The sequence below is a fragment of the Vanellus vanellus genome, assembly GCF_965231255.1.
Source record: "Vanellus vanellus genome assembly, chromosome: 20".
Taxonomy (NCBI): Eukaryota; Metazoa; Chordata; class Aves; order Charadriiformes; family Charadriidae; genus Vanellus; species Vanellus vanellus.
This window is the reverse complement of record NC_138925.1, coordinates 10,287,948-10,308,956: the sequence shown is the minus strand read 5'-3', so window position 1 is coordinate 10,308,956 and position 21,009 is coordinate 10,287,948. Positions and strand designations below refer to the sequence as shown.

Here is a 21,009-nt window from a genome sequence, read left to right as displayed (position 1 = left end):
CTCTTCTGCTTCTCTCTGGCTCAGGCAGAAACAAATACCCATCTAGAGTAGGCTGTATCTGTGCTGCAGCTTCCCACAATCTAGCCTGAATGCTGTCACAGTCCCATGACAAAGGACATCGTTACTCATTGAGTGTGCACGAGTGTAGACCCCATTCAAGTTCCAAAATCTACTAACAGCCATTTTGGATACCGAAAAAAATGCCCCACCAACAATGCCGCCTAAGCATGCCCATGATGAATATACGTGTCCCTTTTCACACATTCATGCATTGGTAACATCTACTGCGGAGCTCTGTCCTGTTATAAAAGCAGCAGTGTTAGTCATTGCAGTAGGGTTAGTTTATACAGGATTCTGTTTTATATCATTAATGGAGGTGAAACTTACTAGCATATCTCGGCTGCAGCCCCATGCAAGCAAGCAGAAAGCAAAATTATTTAAAATGGAAGAGAGGAACTGGCTAGCAGGCAGCTACACTCACCCTTTTGTACAGCCTATGGTCCACCAGTGGGCTTCAGATTGCAAAACAACACCAAAGAGCTATTAGCACACACATGGCAAAAACCATACCTTACCAAGAGCTTCACTTCAGGGAGGAGGAGACAACACTTCTGCTTGCCTGGAGAGAAAGAACCCTTCCCACTCCTGCCTACTGGACTCCTCCTCTTTACCAGGGAAGAGCAGTCCTGTGTTTAGGTGGTTTATGGCGAGAAGTAACAAGCAAGTAAAAGAAACCCAATGCTGTCAACCCCATGGCATTTCTACCTCCATCCTGCCTTCCCTTGCAGCAACTGTTGGTTTTCTACCTCATTCTAAGCGCTACTCCATAAAAAACACTGTGGATCATAATCACTGCCTAGCAATCGTGTAGGTACCTCTCAGAAGAGTAAATTTTTCCTGAGAATCAGAGGAAGAATAGGAAATAGGAGTTTACCTTCCCACTAAACCTGACTGCCTGGACCATATATGGATTCAGCTCAGCAAAACCAAAACCCACTTCGGAGCTCTTGGCTTTCCTTGGAGCTCTAGATGTGTCATATCTGGGGATCACTAAGTAGGCAGAGTCTTCCCAAAACCATTAAATATGCAAACCCTTGATTCTGACTCACACAGGACAGTGTGCCAGGAGACAGCTCAACTCACAGCTGGTGTAATGGCAAGTTTTAGCTTGGAAGTTAGTCAAGTGCCAGCCAACAGGTCTGGGCACCATGGGAAGATGGGTGAAGCTTTGCTGGGAGGCCGGGAAGTTCCCCTTTCTCATCCTCAACAAACACCAAGTGACAAGTCATGCTGACACCATGTTATGGCTGATGCATGTTTCTCACCAGACTTTTTGAGTGTATGACAATAGATGGATAAATACATATTTCTTTTCCCAAAGTTGAAAGGAAACGATACATGCCTGACCGTCAGAATGACTGCTGCTGATGAATGACTTTTGTCTCCATGACCCCTGATCATATTCAGCTACTAGAGCTCCAGTATCTTCTCTAAGAATACACTCAACCAAAACTTACATTTCTTTTCTGATTTTCATCAATGTCTACACATGCGTTCCTGAGAGAACTCAAACTGCAGAACCTCTCTTTAACTCTCTCTAAACACCTGAAATACTGTCTGATCGGGCACCAAGCCTAAGTTCAGGAGATGAGAAAACACAAGACCAACATGCTCCCTGCGGCCTCAAGCTGATAGGAAGCTACTGAGCCTTTGTGCCAAAAAGCTAATAAGCAAAATAGGACAAGAGGACCATTTTAGCTGTTCTGAATGTTAGCAGAGAAAGAGTTCTCATAGTTAGCTTAAAGTAGACTTTGATCAATTTAAAATAGGAAAACAACCACCAACCAGATGGATGCCAGAGGAAAGCCTGAGTAAATCTTGCCTAAAGGCTACAGAATAAGCTCTTATTAAGAGTCTTATTGGCCCAGCAACAGAACCTGCGTGTGGACAAAAAAACCCTAGGTTAAACATTTTCATATTTTAAGGCTAAATTGCTGAACTTTAAGAATTCACTGCCTTTTCACTTAACCCACTATCCTTATGACGGACTGCGAGTGGCTTTTACAGCCTCCTCCCCCGCTTCTATCAGCTGACAGAAATCTGCTACAAGATCCTGTTTCTGTGATGTTCCTGTACATGCTCTCTTTTCTCTTACTCCCTCACATTTTCCAAAAATATGTCATTTCTGTCCCTCGTACTGGCAAGGCATACAAGTTTAACAAGTGGCTCCTTAGTGCCATTTTTACGCTACAGAGCATTAAATACCGGTAGTTGTTATGGCTTGCCCCTGGATGTTCAGGAGCATGGATGGCTGAAATATTTTTTAATGGAGCCTGGGGCTTGCTTAATTTCTTGTTTATAGCAGCAGTGTGCTAACTTTGAGCATTTTAAGGAGTCTGTTATGGGATTCCAACAAGCAGCACTTCTGAAGCAGTGTGTGGGGCTGTTCACCTAAGTACCAGTCACATCACCATCAGTTGTATCCTGTGTGGGTATTACACAGGATGCACAGTAGACAGAATGGGTATAATTAGGATGCTTATATAGAGGTGGTTTTAAACTTACTTAACATCCTAAGTTTTATTACTCTATCCATAGAAAGAGGTACGCAAGAGAAGTCAAGCAGTGAGGAATGCATGTAATTATTAAGACACAGAAAAAAAAATTCAGAAAGCTTGAAGAATAGATGAGAAGGAAGCAATTATCTCATCTTCCACCCGGCACCCCAGCGTACACACACCACCAACAGGGCAGCTTAGAAAGGGGGTCGCAGAGCCAAGCGTAGGAAGGAGTGAATGCAGGTGGTCTCGCCAGGGTATGGCTGTGCTGGGGAAAGTGCGTGGATCTCCCCCTTGGGGTGGGGGGCGAGTAGGCAAACCGCTCAGTCCGAGTCAGCTGAGACGCTGAAGCAAGTGAAGCTCTGTTTTAATAAGCAGATCTGTATCATTTCCGGTATTACGCTTTTCCTTTGCAGTTTTTTACACAAGCAAAAGACTTCAATCTGTTGGTCTACAAAATCCCGTGTGGCAATAAAGGTCTAAGAACCTGATTTGTGCTTTTCTTCACTGAGCGCAAACAAGCACAGGGACCAGATCCCTCTGTATGGTACCGTCAGCCAGGAGAGTCTGAGGGTCTGTGAGACACTCCTGCAGTGTGACCCCGGGATCACAGACACAGCCTCAGTGCACAGAGCACAAAGTGTTTTCAAAAACATCTTTCTTTGCAACTCCTTGCTAGAGCTTTCTTGGCAAGCAGGAGGAATATGGGGAAAGAGGCCCAAACCTGTCACATTTCTGAACAGTTCTGTAAAACTAATAGGCTGGTAAATTTAGGTCTTTTTCAAGCAGATCCTAAATCCTGGTTTCGTCATTTTGGCAAGTCTTGCTTTTATTTTTAGCATTTGCCGATGCCAGAATGCTCGTGGTTAAAATTTGTGTCAATTATTAATATTAGTTACAGTTTTAAACCCTTATTGTTGCTTGGAGAAAGTACACAGCCACAAATGTGTGATCGCTTTTACTTTGGAAGGAAAAGCAAAGCAGTTTTGAAGCACAGTTAACATCTTCAGCGGAAATAAGTTACTTTTTTCTTTTGTTGCATCCTAGCCAAGAACCATGAACAAATTCCTAAGTAACCACAGCTGCTAACAAAGTGCCTATGGACACAGACAGGACAGCACTGTTGCAGAAATTCAAGTACTGCGCAGTGTGGCATAAGCCAAAGAGCCTACTGACGATGGATTCCCCCCTCTGCTGCTTCTTTTTCTTTCCTATCAATACCCAAGACCTAAACCCATCTCCCAGAGACGCAGCAGCAGCAACCACGCTGCTGGAGAGAGGAGAGTGACTACAGGCAAAGGGGATGGACTTGCCTGCAAACTTCAGGGATGCGAACGAGTAGGATCTCGCTCTACAAAGGAAACAGCAGATGCTGAGAAAAAGGAAGGTGATGAGCTGAAGGCAAGAAAAACTGCTGGAATCATGGGCAATTTAAGCCCTGGAGAGTCTAGGTTACTCGACAGCTGGAGACATAACCGAGTGTGGCTGAAGCGCATGGTGCGCCCTGGATACTGTTGGGAAACGCAGCGACAGAGCCAGTTGTGTGATATGCTCTGGGCTCAAGCGCGAGTGTCAGCTGTAGAAGCCTCTGCCAGGTGGACCCCAGAGCCTCCACGGACGGAAACGGGCATGTGGCTTGGCTTCCCCAGGGACTGCCTGGATCTCAAAGCAGATCTGAGAGGACACAGAACTTCCAAGCCTCCACCTGCTTCAGTGGGACAAGCTGCCCAACAAACACAACAAAACAAACCTCTTGGTCTCTTCCACATGCCCTGCTGAGAGCAAGAAGCCACTGGTGCTTCTTCATGAACCAGTGTGGCTGTTTCAAGTGCATTTGGAATTGGCCTGGAAACTATAAAGCCCTCTTTCTTGTCCACACATGTTACTTCTCACTGAACCTGCAAGTTAAGATGTCCTTCCACAACATGAGCCACACTGACCTCCTGCAAACTGCAGCTCTGAAATCCTACAACAATGACCGAGTCTGTTTCTAAAAATCAAGTTTACCACATGCCTCTCTGAGCTCTCCTTGTTCAACATCACTGGGCTGAACTAGACAGGCTTCCAAATGCACCAGGTCTGACGAGCTCCTGAGTGGATGAAATGCATGTGTGGTGAGAATGGAGGGAGCAGAGTCAGAAACGTCTGAATTCACTTTTGTCTAGGCAAAGTTCCAGTTTGCAACCTGATCATATGTGGGATCCTTTCATTGAAAAATCAAAACAAACGCCCTGCATGTAGCAGAGTACTGGTATGTAGCGCCAGCTGCCACACGTGAGCACGCTGGCAAGCCTGCGCAGGTTCCCACACTGTCAGGAGAGGATTCATCTTCATGTCTGTGCCTGTACTCCCAGCTCACTGAGGTATGTGTGGAGTGGCTGACGTGAACTTGTCTGCTGCTCTGTTGGCACATTCCACCTCTCCACATTAAAAAGAACCCGTATTTGATGAATTTACCAAATGATCCTGTGACCAAACTAAAGGCATTTCCAGTGTACACCAGATGTTGTCACATTTTGCACTTTCCCACATACCACAAATGCTTTGTGTAGCACTTACAACCTGTAGCTATAATTCAGTAAGCATTTTTTCAGTCTTTAAGTCCAACTTTTGAAGTAATGTGCCTTGATTTGCTCAAAGTTTCCGTATTCTGTGTCTGCCCAACACAACCTGGCCTGCTTTACCATATCACCAATAGAGCTGAACATGGTTCTCTTTCAGCGACAGTCCTAAATTAGAGATTTCATTTTTGTCAGTCTACCTTGGAAGCAGCTGGGCTTTGTTTTTTGATTAAAAAAAATCTGTAGTGAGCTCATTCTGTTATCTTTTACACTGCACTCATTGCTGACACACTTGAATATTGTTGTACTGCTCTAATGAAGGACAGGTACCAAAAGATAGTGTCATACCTGTGGCGGCAGCGTCGTAAAAACCGCATAATCTTGCGAGCAGCTTGATCCTGCTTCTTGGTAAGCAGACTGCTTCTAAAACACAAAAAAATCCAACACTGAAGCGTAAGAAAACTGGGGAGACTAATACTAAATGCAAAAATAATTATCCTATGAACCACTGTCCTTTTCCCACTGGCCTTTGTCTGTAAATTACGGCACAGCCCTAATCAGTGTAAAAACTATATATAAAGGTCCTGGTAGCACCTGATATCCAAACAGCTCACCTGAGTTTCTGTTGTACAATGGTGGCTGCCCGACGGTTTTGCCTCCTCTTCCCACATTCTTTGTAGCTGCGATAGTACTGCTGGATCAGCATTGCAGCTCGTCGGCTCTGCTGGAATTTTTTCTGCTCATAATAACTTCGGAATTTGCTCTGGATAAGAATGGCAGCTTGCGTCATCTTTTTATAAAGTGCATACTACAAGAGAAACAAAGAGAAGCTGAGGCATTCCAATAAAACCATCAAGAAGCAGGTTGCCACAGTAAGATTCTTGTACCACTAAGACATGATGAGAAGCAAATGAGCATCTGCTTGCTCAGTGGGAACTGTGTGAGAAAAGGGTGACAGCAAACTGGAACAACTGGGGGATTAGGTGCAGAACCTAGTCTACATCAAGAAAGCAACTGCCTGTTTTGCTGCCCCTGGAAGAGTTTTGACAGGAGTGGTTTTATTTACTACCTAGCTAGCAGAGGCTCGACATGTACGTGCTAATGACCAGATCCAGCTGTCCTACACTTAAAAACAACTCCAGAACAAAGGGAGATGATCTGGAGTCATGTTTACACTGCTTCATGTTTGTACCACATTCAAGATAAACCAACTGACTACACTTAGAGGAATTGTTTGTTTCCCTTGCGTACAGAAATCTCATTACAAAGTACAGGATGCTCACTTCTATGCAGCCATTGTTTGTAAAGACTCATAACAGCAGCAGCAAAATACGCCCACCTAAGCGACTATACAGATAAAGCAGTGTGAACGTTTATTCCAAAACGCTAACAAATGAACTAAAACCAAAATACACTTTTTTGTCTTTATTTAAAACTATCTTTTAAACAATTTACTTTAAGAACTGAATTTGCTGTTCACAAGTGTATTCCACTTTCCTAGGACAATTAACTTTTAAACAGCTAATTTCTTGTTAGCACAATACTGCAAAAGTTTTGATTGTTCATATATCCATTAAAATCCAAGCATTTCAAATGGAATAGCATAGGATTATAACTTAAAAAAACAAAAACCCAACCCAAACCCAAACGAAACCCCTAAACCACAACAGTTAATTAAGCAAGTCTAATATTGAGCCTGTCACAGGCAAAACTAAATCTCATTAGAAGTCTGTAATAAGCATCCACTGAACTTGCAAATTTGCATAAGCAGTCACACATCCAAAATTCCATCTAGCACTGCATTATTTCTAGAAGAAAATCTTCTTTATTCTACATCCTTTTCCTTTTAAAGCATGCAAGTAAGATGGCCACTTAACAGAAACATTATGCATTCATGCATATTTTTAAGTCCTTTTTAAGACAGAGATGTAGAATAACATATAGAAGCACTCATACCGCTGAACTAACACTATGACGGAGGTTTTCAGTGTTTACTTATCTTATTTTGAAAGTTTCAAAACTTATGTGTCTGTTGTTCCTGCATATTTTATCAGCTATGACCTCTGCTTACTTTATCTGACAGATGAGACACAGAAATAGCACCCGCTGCCCTGTATAGGGTAATGTCCTAATAGATCTCAATGGAGTTTTCCTAGCTATTAGGAAAAGAAACTCAAAAGCAAACACACACAAACCCCCAACATCACCCCAAAACAAAAAAAACCTCTCCAATGTAACCATAGACAACCATTTACCAAATTTCACTTTTTGGAATTGAAGCAGTCATTAGGTGCAGTTATATTTTGCCAATATTAATTTCCTTTTTTTTGTTTCTTTTTTCCTTTTAACATTTTTAATTAAATTGATCAGATTGTGGTTTTACATTAGCTATTTTAAATAAGTCCACTCACGGGCTCATCATGGTTTTCCTTCCAATTTTTAGCCCAGATGGGACTTCTGTGGCTGAGTTACAAACCCCTGAATAGAAGGGTCCAAACAGGAAACCGTGATGTGTGCTATGACTGTTCAAATCTAGTCATGAGCCTGTGCTGAGCTCAACAATACAGTAACATAATAGAGGAATAAGGCATTTGAAATAGAAAATAGCAGTCACTGGACAGACTAGACCCCAGTACGTTTACATTCAACTCTTAAGAACCACTTAGCTGATCAGCTGCTCCCTCTCCTCTCCTCTTTCCCCCCAGCTGGGAAAGGGATAACCGGAGAAGTCACATAACCTCTGTGAAGCGGAAAGCCCCAGCTAGCACAGCAGCCCTGGATATCTCAGCTCACGTGTGCTGATAGAGCACTACTTTGATACAAAACCATGGTGCAGGAGGAAGCCCTCAATGGAAAATTACCCTGAGGACACGTTCTCTCCAGGAAGAGCATGCCTTGCCTCCTGGGCAGCTCAGAGAAGCTCAGCTGATTCTAGTACCTGATGACAGCAAGATGTTGCCAGCTGGGAAGTCCATCTTTACAGCAGAAAGTTATTGGCCATGAACAATTTAAGACTGGCATCAACAGTCGTGCCTCCAGTATGACAAGCAACGTGCATAAGGTGGTGGCCTTAGGAATTCAGGGCACAGGTGTTTCAAAGATGAACATTCAAAATACTTTGGCTGGCAGGCAGATCGCAGAGGACATTGGCTGCACGGGTGGGATAAACGTTCTCCTGTGCTCCCCAAATGCTGAGACAAAGGTCACTGAGTGACGGCTAATCAGCAGCAACCAAGGAAAGCTTGTCCTCTGATAACCAGCTTAAAACCTTCCCCACACCTCAGCCCACTGCTTATGGGTACCTGTAGAAGCAGGAGACTTTTTTTTTTACTTGTAATACTACATTGATACACTGTGGCACAGCAGTCCCTACCTATATCCCATGAGGTTTGGTTTGTCAGTGATTTCTCAACCACAGGCATTTATTAGTGGATACTATTAAAGCATTTCTCTAAATGCCAGGTTCTCATGGTTTATATTGAATGTGAAAGTTAGTGACCCACGGGGAATTGTTTCCAAAATAGTGGTTGTATTTGTATTACCTTCAAGGCTATCCAAGTAAGCTTGGGGAGAAACAGAAAAATACATAGTTAATGTTAGTTCTGCAAATAAAGAATGAAAAAAAACCAACCCAACAAAAAACCCCAAACCATCTTCTTTCAAAAAGAAGTGATTCTAGGATCCAAGACAAAGCAGTTTGTCACTCAGTTTTTGAATGGAACGAAACCTCCCTATTACAGGAAGCATCACTCCAGAATGACAGTCATGTGACAGGCTGAATGTGAATCATGATGCAGTCACCTAACACTAGAAAGGCTTCCCAAATAAATGTTTTTGAAGGTTGTAAAAGAGCACAGACATCTTGCCTTTCACTTTATGTAACATGCCGCCAGGCATCAGACAGCTTGAATCTGTCAAGGTATAGAGAAAAGAGGGACGTGGGCTCTAGCCCCCACAAAAAAACCAAACCAAAACAAAACAAACCACACAACAGAAAACCAACCAAAAAGGAAAGAAAAAAAAGTATCTTCTTTTTCTGGGGTTGAGAACTCAGCCTAAAAGCATATCTCCAACTAGAGTCTGGAGACCAGTCTTAGTCCTGGAACAACTTGCATCAAGCTAAAACATGTGACTTCACACAGTTTAAAAGTTTAGTATGTGCAAAATAAAACAACCTATTTTTCATCTTTGCCTTTATCAAAGGCAAAACCAACTTCAATTTCACAATGAAATTTGGCAAGCAACTAGTCAGAGAATAGTCTCACCAGGCTATAGCATGCATAAAGGCCAATATGGAATACATCATTGCCCTCTATCTCATAGCAAAAATGCAGGTATCACAAACAAAATCCTTTCAAGGATTCCCTCCAAAATTAAGATTCAGGACAATAATTCTCTTCCCTTTAAATTTTGCCTGAGCAGGGTATTTCATTACAGCATGCTGAAAAGCATACAAGAGGAAGAGTGGGATAATTCCCATTACAAAGGGCGGCGTTCATGGCACTTACGTGTGTTCCATAAAATTTCACTTCCTTGATTACCTGTTTGTATTTTCGGTAGCAACGCTGAATAACAGCAGCAGCCACCTCTTGCTGTTCCCGGAGAGGACGACCCTGTGTGGAGAAGAAAAGAAGCAATGAGTAGTCAGAGCGCACCAAAACAGGAGAGATGATGTTAAGTGACTCACAGCAGCTTGCAGGACACCTACTTCTAGACCTCTCCCATCAGTGCTACCTAGTCCAGTTCAGGTCTAGGCATTTCCTGGAGACACCTCTACTGTCGATTCACATGAGGGACAAACCCTCAAATATTATATTTACACCAGGCAGACAACTAACCAGAACCTCTGGGGTACACTTTGAGGATATGCTTTGTGAGTGCTATTCCGGCACAGAAGGCACGCTATGGCACGGCACACTCTCTCTAGTATGGTAGTTGCTGGGTAAACATCAGCAAGCAAATGCTAGAAGCATTGAAAAGATTATGACAGAAACTGTACTTCTGTCCCAGGAGCAGATATTACCCACATTCTGTTTTGTAACAAATTATACTTTCGTACACCTAACAAGGCAGACACTGGACGTTTTCACCACGTACCTTATATTTCCTGAACACTGTCTGGACGAGTTTGGCAGCTTCATAGAGTTCTCTCTGCTCATGATCAGACAGAGTTAACTGTGCAAACTCATTTTCTACCTTCTCGCTGGTGGATGCACTCAGAAATTCAGACCAGTCTGCTGCCGAGGGAAGGCTGGGTTTCTCAAAAGCTATTTCACTGATTGGTGAGCCTGCAGGGCTCAAGCTGGTGTTCGAAGAAGGGGTCAGGGGTTCGCTATACAGACTTCTGAAATACCAATCACAGTAGCAATTATTGGCTCACAAAGCACCTGGGCTGGCATCACAGACAAGGACTACAACATTTCTGACTTCAAGGCAGAAGCTCATGCTTTCTCTTCTCGCTCTCCAAGCAACACCCCACACTCCTGAGCCCGCCTGTACTGCACTGGGCAGACTTTGCACTGGAAGAGAAGTCACAAGTCAGACCTTGTGGCCAGTTTCCCCTCCTGCATGCACTCCCATTCTTCCACCAATGTGTACCTGTACTGGCAATGACACGTTTCACCACAAGAGTGGCTGGGCTTGGAACACCAGCATTGTGTCCCACTGAGAAACAGCATCTGCAGGCTGAAGAATCACTGCATGCTGCCCAGCACTCAGACCACTCAAAGACCCAGAGCGACTTCACAGCTCTCACTGACCTTATCTGTGCAGCACTCGGCAGATGATCGACATCAGCAAGGTAACTGGCCAGCCAGCTCATCGTGGTGCTCATGGCAGCACTCTCCGTTCTCTCCACCAGCGGTGACTCCATTGGCACAAAATTCTCCCGCTTGATCCTGTCAGGCGTAGCTTCAATAATGTGCTCTGCAAGTGTCATCATGTTCACCTGGGAAGGGGGAGAAGAGAGCACTTTTGCTGCCTGGTAGTGGGAGCCTTGTGCTTGTATGCTACAGCCCAGCTTTAGCAGACTGCCCCATTTTTATGTCATTGGACCTCTGCTGTACGCTACTGACAGCTGTCACTACTGTCTTGTTCCCAAAGGAAAAGCAATCTCGCCACCCTTTCACTGAGACGCACAGCAGAGCATGACAGGACAATAAAGGCACATTAAGAGAAGTTAAAACCCTCGGGACCACAGCTTCATCAGGAATGCTTCTGAACCATATCCCCCAGCCTGCCAAGGGTCCCAGGAATTTTTAATACAGCACTGCCTCTCTCAGGTCTTCATAGGGATTGCTTCCCAGTTCCCAACAGACTATGGGGCCACCTTAGTCTCATTCACTGATGTGACCAGAAGGCTCCTATTTTTCCTTTTTACTTGCAAAATTGCAAACAATTTTGTGCATTCTGTACACTGTTGAAGCATATGCCAGTGCATGACCCGAAATGCTAACCCTTAGCCTTCGCGTGTGGGTTGAAAGGATACCCTTTGAAACCAGAAGATGGTATACACTGACTGTATGACCATGTCACAGAGTCTCTAAAGGCCTTCACAGAAACCTCCCACAGTTAGGCTCCTCTGTGCAGCCACCATATTCTCTGAGACTGCTGATCTTGGTGCTACAGTTATGTTTACCTGCAAGTCATCCATATGGTGTAAGCAGTCCTCATCCCCTGCGTTGTCCCTATAGGACAAGAGCTCTGCATCCACCATCTCCCTGTCAGCCATCATCAGCACATTCATCTGCTCTCGCTGGCGTAGCCGATGGGCTACAGTGTCCTTTCCCAGCACAGCCCCTTTCTGGCTCCCTGCCACCTGCACTGCAGACACACCAATATAAATGTCTTTTGGGCTCCATTTGATGCCTGTTTGGCTGCCAGAGCCCCGGTACCCAGTAACTTCTGGGATGTGCTGGGACAGCTCCCGGCCGTAGTCCCTTATCCCTTCACTGGGGCTGATTGTCTCAGTGGCGGATTGCTTGGAGCTGGAGTTCTGCTTCCTGATGCTCGGCTGTTCCAGGCTCAGCGCAGTGGAAAGCAGCTTCTCTTGCCGGGCTTGAAAATATTCAGGGCTCAGCTTATGTTTTTTGGGTGCAGGGTAATCTTTCTGAGTCTCACTACTGTAGTAACTGGAAGGTTCTGATCTTGGTCGTCTCAGCTCTGAAAACAAACAGATCAATGGTCAAAATGAAACACGCAACTCATGATTGCTGTAAGAACTACAACAGCTTCTGCCAGAGTTGCAGGTGGAAGTTTGTGCCATGCTCTGGGACATCCGACAGTATGCACAAAGGCAGTAACTATCACCCAGGGAGGATACTACTTCAACCACTCCCAAGATACATACGCCTTTCTAAAGCAGGCATTCACCTCTCTTCCCGATAATTATGGACGTGCACGAAGCACACAACAGACAGCCCATAAGAAAAGAATTCAGCATGGACAGCAGGGCTACAGGTGGCATCTGCCACCCAGGTGAGCTTCTTGCCCCCAGGTTTTCAGATGTCAAATGTCAGCAAAGCAGTACGTGCCATCTGGGTTGTTTTTACCTGTGTTTGTACTGGAAATCACAGTGACTCCCTTCTGAGGCTCCTGAGAGGCAATCAGCTCACTGTGCCACTGGGACACCCAGTTCTCTGTATTGGAGTCTGTGCTTGAGGGGCACTGAATCCTGGGGTTTTGCCCAAGCTGAGTTTGCTCATCTCGCTGGAGCTGCTCCAAGCACTCCGCCAACTTCACATGGCCTCGAGACCGGGCAATGGCCAGCGGCAGTCTCCCAAGGGAGTCCGGAATAGAGATGGCTCGGCGGTCCCACTTGTACAGCACAACAGCTGCATCCATGTGGCCCAGGGCGCATGCCCACATCTAAAAAAGAAAAGACAATTGACCCATTGGGCGACCTGCCTTCTCCTTCCTTCCTTGTTAACACAGTAGAGTCTGCTCCCCAGCTGATGGAGAAACGACTCCAATAAGCAAAACCATAACACTCTTGAACTCCAGCAACTGGCTTTTATAAATGTTCTATCCCGACAAAAGGCCATTACAGAGAATTAGGTGCATGCCATTCTCTCCTGTGACAGAGAAACCTCCATCTGCCAAATGAAGTTGAAGTTTGATAGTTTCTGGTTTAGTAATAAACTTTTTTGGGTTTCGCCTTTTTTTTTTTTTTTTTGGATGCCGGCATCACTGCAGAGACAGAACAGACTCATACGCAAAGGAATCTCTGAGATCAGAAACATACAGACGGGACTAAAGGTTGGGAACAATAAAATCAACACTCTGCTGTTGTAAACTGGCACTTCTAGTTCCACCTGCTTTGGCTTTTTGCTTGTCTAAGTTCTCAGTCATGATTTCATGATTCCAATGTCCAAGATATTGTAATGACTTTACAACCTCTATAGTCAATCAGTCAAAGAGAACAACTTGAAAGAAGGTGCGTAAAGTGCTTTCCCAGCACAATACTGGAGACTAGATTTTGGGTAAAACAAACCAGAAACACCCATCTGTCCCCTTTCCTCATATTACTCAACGACCATTTTTTTTTTTCCTGTGTGGTATCTCTCACCAAAATGCCAAGAAGCTGACAGTGCTGTGTCTGACCATTTACACAGCAAGGATATACAAGAAACATCTGCTCTTCAGAGTGTGAAACACATTAGGAAAATAACACATCACGAAGAACTCCATAGGGTCCTCAGATTCTCTCTGAAGTTTCAGGCTCTGCTCTTACCAGAGGAGTGCAGGAGAAATGATCCACATTCAAAGGGTCAACTTCCAGCTCCAGATCGATGCTATCTGCATGTTTGGTGCTGCAGAGGAAACAACAGAACAAATGATGCTCTGTAGCCATGTTAGAATCATTGCCTAAATGCACAGCTTTACCCAGTGCACCATACCACGACGTGGCCACGCATATGCCCATTACACACAAATTTACTACAGGTAGTGCCCCCACCAGAGACTTTAAGAGTATGATACATCCAGTGATTGGACTCGCTCTCTCAAGAGATAGGTCCTGTCACATCATGGGTCAGGAACAAGTTCAGGGACTTGGCTGTTTGCAAGAGACAAACATAAATATGGACCAAGCAGAGCTTACGTATGCTTCTGTCATGCCTGTATTGACACCCAAGAGTCCAACGGGCTGGGTCTTACCGCCATTTGATGAGGGTCTGGATCAGTGTAGCATAGCCCTGGGCAGCAGCTAGGTGGAGCAGTGTCATTCCTCGGAAAGTCTTTGAATGGATCAAGTGTTTGGACTTTGCCCAGCAAGCACGACTCATCATCTTCTCGCACACCACCACCACGCGGCTCTCAAAGCAGCTGCCCAGTGTCCCAGTCCCAGAAACGCACTGAAACACCACACACATCCCAGTTTAACCACTGAGGGGAGCTGCAACCTGCCCTGAACAGGCAGTCTTCCACTTCTAGAAGTACTGAGACAGTGGCAAATGTGAGCAAACCCAACTGTTGTTAAAAACGCCCACAAACCAGACTCGTTGTTTAGGAAAAACTATAATCCTTTCCAACCACCCCAAAACCAAATTCTGGTAAAAAAGCATTAAGTTGCTGTGGCTGAACACAGCAGGGTTCATACCTGCACCTGCGTTCCTCCATTCCCGCTCCCATTGCTCCCGCCTCCTACTCCTTGTTTGTGCTGCTGGGAGCCTGTCATTTCAGCCATTCTCCTCTCCATCTGCTCAAGTCGCTCCAATATTGACATCCTGAACTGGTTATCTAGGTTGGAGAAAGCCAGAATAAGGATATTTCCATGGAAAGAAAGCTGAGGTTTTGGCAGCCTACTGCAGGAAGCCAGAAACAACTATCCTGGAAGTCACACAGGAGATTTGCTCTGCTTGGCAACACACAGGGACACTTGCCCTGCAGCAGCCTAGCTCTTCAAGTTCCTGTAGCAGCCCTTTGACTGCAGTTCCAGAGAAATTCCTTAAAGAAAACAAAAATTAAAAACACAGGCAGAAGATGGATCCATTCCCTTGTGATTCTAGCTGTATCCACACGATAAAGGATTGGGGTAGTGCAGCTTCTTTGAAAACACAAGTAAACCCTAAGCAAATACAAGCATTCAGCCAGCATTTCAGTAGGATCATATCTGTCAAAACACTCTCAGTTCTCAAGTCAATCCCCCTACTTTACAAGAGTCCTGGACTCAGCTTGGCTTGCCTCCTGAAACCATGCAACAATGGTACCTGGAGGAAAAAGACTCCTCTACTTCCTTCTGTGCTTAAAAAAAAGGAGCCTTTAAAAAGGCACTTGCTCCTTCCCTGACAGGCTCCTTTTCTTGGAAAACAGCTTTAGCCAAGTGCCAGAAATCAAAGGGTACGTGCACTGATAATCCAGTACATCATTCTGAAAAGCAGTGTAACGCTTGAGCCCTCTGGTCTATGCAGAAGTCTAAAGGCTGCATCAGTTATTTTCTCCTCCTTGCATTGTAACCGAGCACTACGATACAGCTACTCATGTCTGAATAGCGGAGCAGGGAGATCTAGATAGATTAATAGGACACTGCTAAACCTGGTGCTGTGGGGATCAACTCAAGCAATCTTTTTGTGTCCAGGGCCAGTCAGTGCAGCTCAACTGGCTGCAAACAGAGCGCTCCTTCTGTCTTGTGACCCATATGGGAGAAGCTTCATTCAGCTCACATGAAGCTGGGCAGGATAATTTTGTGCATCGGGAACATTTAATGAATCTTGCCATCATGCTAACAGTGTAGATAATAAACTGTGGAGAAAAGACAACCCTCATGCTGTTTGGTTTCATGCATCCACAGTGATGATGTGGTGGTGCACAGCACTGATTACCCCGGAACAAAGCCCAGTAACAGGAATCTGTGCATCAAAATGAACGAGCTCTGATGAGGTTTTAAAAGAGAAAGTGTTCTCCCAGTGAGCTGGTTACATGCAGAGTCCTCCCTGGAAGGCTGCAGGAGTATGCGTATGCTACACTCTGCAGGGCACAGCTCTCACTAGAGGGTACTGGAGAGATACCATCTCTCTGCCGTACTGCGCTGAAGACCATATTGCAGACTACTGATCAGAGACAGCTCAAGTTCACTGGCACTCCCTCTCCACGGGAGGCTGCTGTGGTTTGACAGCAGACAAGAGCTCTGCTCCCTTCTGGCACGCTCCCACAGGTGTTAATGCAGCATCCCACCCCCGCTGCTCACCAGCCAGGGACAAAGGAGTTCGACCGGCACCCACCAACCTTGCTTCAGAGGGCAGCTCACTACCATCTTTCCTCACTCAGTCCAAAACACTATTACTTATTTTCAGTGCCTTATTAGTAATTCAGTTGTCCTGTTAATTGCAAAGCCGCCAGGAAAGCGACTGACAGTTATGTGAGGAAATATTCACAACGCAGACGCAGTCCCAGGGCCCCGTCGCAGAGCTGCGGTCAGCCCACAGCAGCGACACCAGCTGTTTTCTCAGCCAGTCTTTGTTCGGGAGTGCTGCAGTGTGCTGCAGTGCAGTCCGCGCCACCGTCTCCTCCTTCCCCCATCGCCAGGCAGAGCACGTACGCTGCAGAGACTGACGGAGACCTGGCACGGCTGAGCCATCCCCTCTCACCAGAGTCCTGTGTCAAACGGAGCCACTACAACTTGGGCATCAGGAAAAGGGGCTGTGTTTGCCATGCAGGCTAACGGCTCCGCTCTGCACATTTATGCACTCTAGTCGCATGTTATTAGAGCAAAGAGTAGCAACACACACCGGGTATCATATCTGAGCCTTCAACCTCATACAGGCAAAAGTAGAATCTTTTTAAAAGAAGAAATGTGGCTTGAACTGGTGTTCTAGAACAAGCCCAGAGCTGCTGCTCCTACCCTTTTAGCTGTCAAAAGAGAATAATTACTCTGCACAGACAGAAACAGCAGAAGAAAATGATTCCAGTGAGATGCAGAAGTACACTGTGCAGATTACTATTTTTTCCCTTTATTTTTTTTCAAGCTGAAACCATTGTGGAACAGAAACAGAGGGCCCCATGTTTGTGTCTATTTTCGAGGCTCTTCTCTCTAGGATCCGTGATCTCTAATGAGTGAAGCCTCCACCTTGCCCAACACCGAGCACTTCCTGGCACTTTTCATTGGAGGACTGAAGTTACTAAAGGGACATCTGTCACCACCACTGTCCCCAGATGGGAACACCAAAGCAAAGAAAAGCAGGGAACTTTTCTTAGGAAACAGAATTTGAAACAGCATCTGGTGCTCCAACCTATTCCTATTCAGACACCTGGACAGTGCTCCCAAGAAGTACTTAGGGCAGGACTACTGGATTTTAGGGAGCAGAGTGTCTGCTTGACTTAACAGGTGTCTGAAGGACAGACATCACAAACTCATCATGGTAACCTGTAACCCTGCACCATCTCACCAAGACAACTATGTTTTTCATAGATGGTTGTAAACTGCTGCTCAGTCTAACAGCAGGTCAGAAATACGCTTCTGTAAGTAAAATGGGAAGGGCAAACAAACGTTCTGGCATGGTGGCACAGAGCAAAGGGAGCCCCTCAATGCCCAGCTTGCTGGCGCTTGCCCTGCAGAGCTCACCCTTGGACAGGAAAGCCCTGGGCTGTAAATAAGGTAAGTGGGGTGGCAGTGCATGGAAAGGATCTCTATGCTGCCCATCTCCAGGTGATTAAACTGGCTACCTAAGATGGCACTTTCAAAGTTATTTATGTATAGTGTCTCCATAATAAATTCTGTGGTATCAAGTACACCAAGGTGTCCCCTTCAAAAGCAACCGGTCACTTGAAGTGCATGCGCTGCACTATGTACCAAAAAAAAAAAAAATAATTAAAAAGAACGGGGGCAGAGAGAAAGTGAGAACAGAAAAGGGAAGAGAGCAACTAGCTATGCTGCAAGAGTATGTCCTTAACAAAGCAAAACAAGGACACCTAAGCACAGAGGAACAGCCAAAGGGAAGGACACCTTCCCCCAAGGTTCCCTCTGGACTCAGCAGTGAGACAAGGGACTCCTCTTTGTCCAGCCTGGACGTGTGCCCGATTAACAGCACTCGGCGCATGGTGGGCACAGTTCCCACACTACCACCAGCCAAGAGGTGCCCGGCCTGGGCTGCAGTGAGGGCACTGCATGTCTCTTTGTGTGGATCATCCAACCCCCCAACAGCACATTGCCTTCCCTCCTCACTCACAGCAGGGCCAGGGAACCCGTCTGCTTTCCGTTAGGCTCCCAAAGGTAAACCACAAATACCGATTTCTACACACTCTCCTCTCGGTGCACTCCTACATTATCTCTCAGGATCATTTTAAAAATCAACTGTCCACAGGCAGGTGAACTTTCAAACTATTTTACCAGGCTGCACTAGTCCTACCCCATTAAAATTAAGCTACTAAGAACAAAGATGATCTTGTACCTTAAAAACTTAGATTTTGCAGCAGCCTAATCAAAGGGTAAGTCTTTAAGTGACCTCCAAGGAATCAATATTCTATAAGTCCCAAGTTCGTCATTTTGCATCAAAACATTATCACTTCTGTATTCTCAGCAACAGGACTTGGCCGGCTTCAGGCCTAAGAACAGCAGCATAATGTTGAAAATGAAAGTACAACTTACACCACAGAAACTGGCATGAAAACATTTTCTTTCCTTTATATAGTCCCGGGTTCAACAGGGTCAAAACCAAAGTCAGCTTTACCTACCACAAGTCATATGCGATACACCCCATTATCTTTAAAACCGATGCATCTGTATCCATGTCAGTAGCCGATGTAGAAGGATGACTGCTACAGCTGTGTAAAACTTAGAGGAACTGGGAAGGAAGAAAACCTCTCACATTCTGGGAAACAAAGGGTGGCTTTTTCATGTGTGTTATGTACTAAACATAACTGAGGTCTGAAACAAGATCCTCCAGCTCAATAAAGGTATCAGACAGCACCACAACACATTCTTTAAGCAAAGTACTGTACTTCATCCCAAAAGAAAACCATATTTCTGGTAAAGAAAACATGATAAAACCTGACCCAGTCCTGCTGTCTAACACATTTTCCTGTGTAAACTTGAATTGCCAAAACAGCGCTGTCAGCACAGCCCAAACAGGATGAAAATGAAGTGCCCATGAAAAAGAGCTGTCTGAAGTTATGCAATTTACCTTGCAATAATTAAGAGATGGGCTATAAATGCCAGAGGGCTGAACGTTAAGGTTTCACTCTGAGAAGTTCAGGACCCTTTATCCCTTATTATTTCTTATTCTGCTGGTCATGTTCTTTTCTGTCTTGCTCACTTAGGGGTCTGTGCAGATCCACCTGCTCAGCAGACAACAAAGTTACAGGAACACAGGTTCCACATTCTTGTCTTTTACATTCAACATAAGATCTCATGACAACTACCTATCTCTCAGTGCAGTGAAGACAAGAGCGCAACAGAATATAAATCCAATTGTCAAAATAAGCTTTTCTCCTGCTACATTATACAGGAAATCTAAACAGCTCCAGCCCAGCACAAGATGTCTTGCACTGGAAGCACCCTAACTCAGACACAAACATATCCATGTATTTAAGGTTTTACCCAAGGACTCTGCTTTTGATGATCAAATTTCAGGGTTTTTTTTGTGAGTCAAAAAATTAGACTTGCAAATTTTTCCATTTCTTGAGTTTTTCCATTACATATAAATCTGAAGAAACATTACAATAGTCTCTAAGAAACCACAAAGAAGGTTTCTGAAGCTGTTCTTCAAGGCCGTCTCCACAAAGGTGATAAGAATGACTGCATTTCTGCATCTCCAAGACACCTCATAAATTCCCAGAAAACACTCTGAACATTGTACTTTTTCTGGAAATTATTATTCTTCAAATTAACAATAAAATGTAACATCCAGATTACTCCTCACCATTATTCCTTGGCATAACAGGAGGAGGTGGTGGCTGTAGGCCCTAGGGGCCTGTTTTGTGAGGAGACCCAGTGCTGGCACGGCAGGACAGCCTGGTCTCACAGAGCTTTTCCACAGCCGCTGCTTTCATCTGACAGGAGCTCTGAAGCTTTTGGGATCTGATGGAGCTACTCGCATGCACACACCTCTCGCCCTGTGACTTGGCAAGCTCCATGTGTTTGTTAGGGACCTGTTCCATCACACACAAAGCCATTTCCACTTCTGTTGTCCTCAGCCCCTCACAGGAGAGCGTCTCTGCCACAGATTCCAAACCGAGCTTAGGAAACAACGTTTATTTGCAGGGTCTGGTCCTCCTGAGAGGACCAGTTGTTCCAGTGTCATGTCGGGGCTGAGCTGCTCTGAGGAGACCCTGACTGCCCCTGCAGGGAGGGACTGCAAAGAGCTGCTCGGTCAGATTTTGACTTGTACTGAGAAATTGGTTTGAACATCATACTCATTTCCCTAAAACATGAACCATCATTTGCGTGCAGAATGAGCTTCTTTTTAATTTGTACTCAGAAGGAGCCTACTACTGATTACAGTAACGATCACAAGTTATGGACAAAACATTTCTAGAGATGCAAAACTATTCTGGTATGAGTCTTTTAAGGACGCATGGTTATTTACATCAGCTGGCATTTTACAGAGCTACAGCGTGTACACCTGCAGTTATGCCCGGTGCCCAAGCTTTCCCCCAGGATGGCAGAAGCCCCCGCAAAGCCTGTGAGCAGCTTGTGTCAGCTCCGGGCTACATGTGCCCTGTATTGAATGGGTAGCTAAAACACAGCACTTGCAAATGTTGTACAAGTTTTTTCCATGCAAAAAGGCAAGAGGGTTGCTACCAGAAACGTTTGTGTTTATACACCATGCGGGACAGGTCCTGCAGAACTACTGAAAAGACCCTCTACCACTCCCTCATTCAGCTGCATCATCCCGCTAGCAGGAGACAAGACACTCTAGACTTGTAAGAATAAGGGTGGAGTTCCCACCTTAAAT

The 21,009-nt window shown here is 45.1% G+C and overlaps 1 protein-coding gene across 1 annotated transcript in view; it reads right to left on the bottom strand.

The window, feature by feature from the left end:
* Window positions 1-21,009, bottom strand: part of CAMTA1 (calmodulin binding transcription activator 1) — a gene marked incomplete at its 3' end in the record, with an annotated part of 309,542 nt that overhangs the window by 9,354 nt on the left and 279,179 nt on the right. The window contains exons 12-23 of the mRNA XM_082493415.1: window positions 14,718-14,857; window positions 14,276-14,472; window positions 13,851-13,929; window positions 12,670-12,985; window positions 11,757-12,280; window positions 10,879-11,066; window positions 10,217-10,463; window positions 9,661-9,732; window positions 8,662-8,682; window positions 5,734-5,927; window positions 5,468-5,542; window positions 482-512 (exon numbers count right to left, since the gene is read on the bottom strand). Coding sequence (XP_082349541.1) covers window positions 482-512; window positions 5,468-5,542; window positions 5,734-5,927; window positions 8,662-8,682; window positions 9,661-9,732; window positions 10,217-10,463; window positions 10,879-11,066; window positions 11,757-12,280; window positions 12,670-12,985; window positions 13,851-13,929; window positions 14,276-14,472; window positions 14,718-14,857 — 2,084 coding nt within the window. The remainder of the gene's footprint in view (window positions 1-481; window positions 513-5,467; window positions 5,543-5,733; window positions 5,928-8,661; window positions 8,683-9,660; window positions 9,733-10,216; window positions 10,464-10,878; window positions 11,067-11,756; window positions 12,281-12,669; window positions 12,986-13,850; window positions 13,930-14,275; window positions 14,473-14,717; window positions 14,858-21,009) is intronic.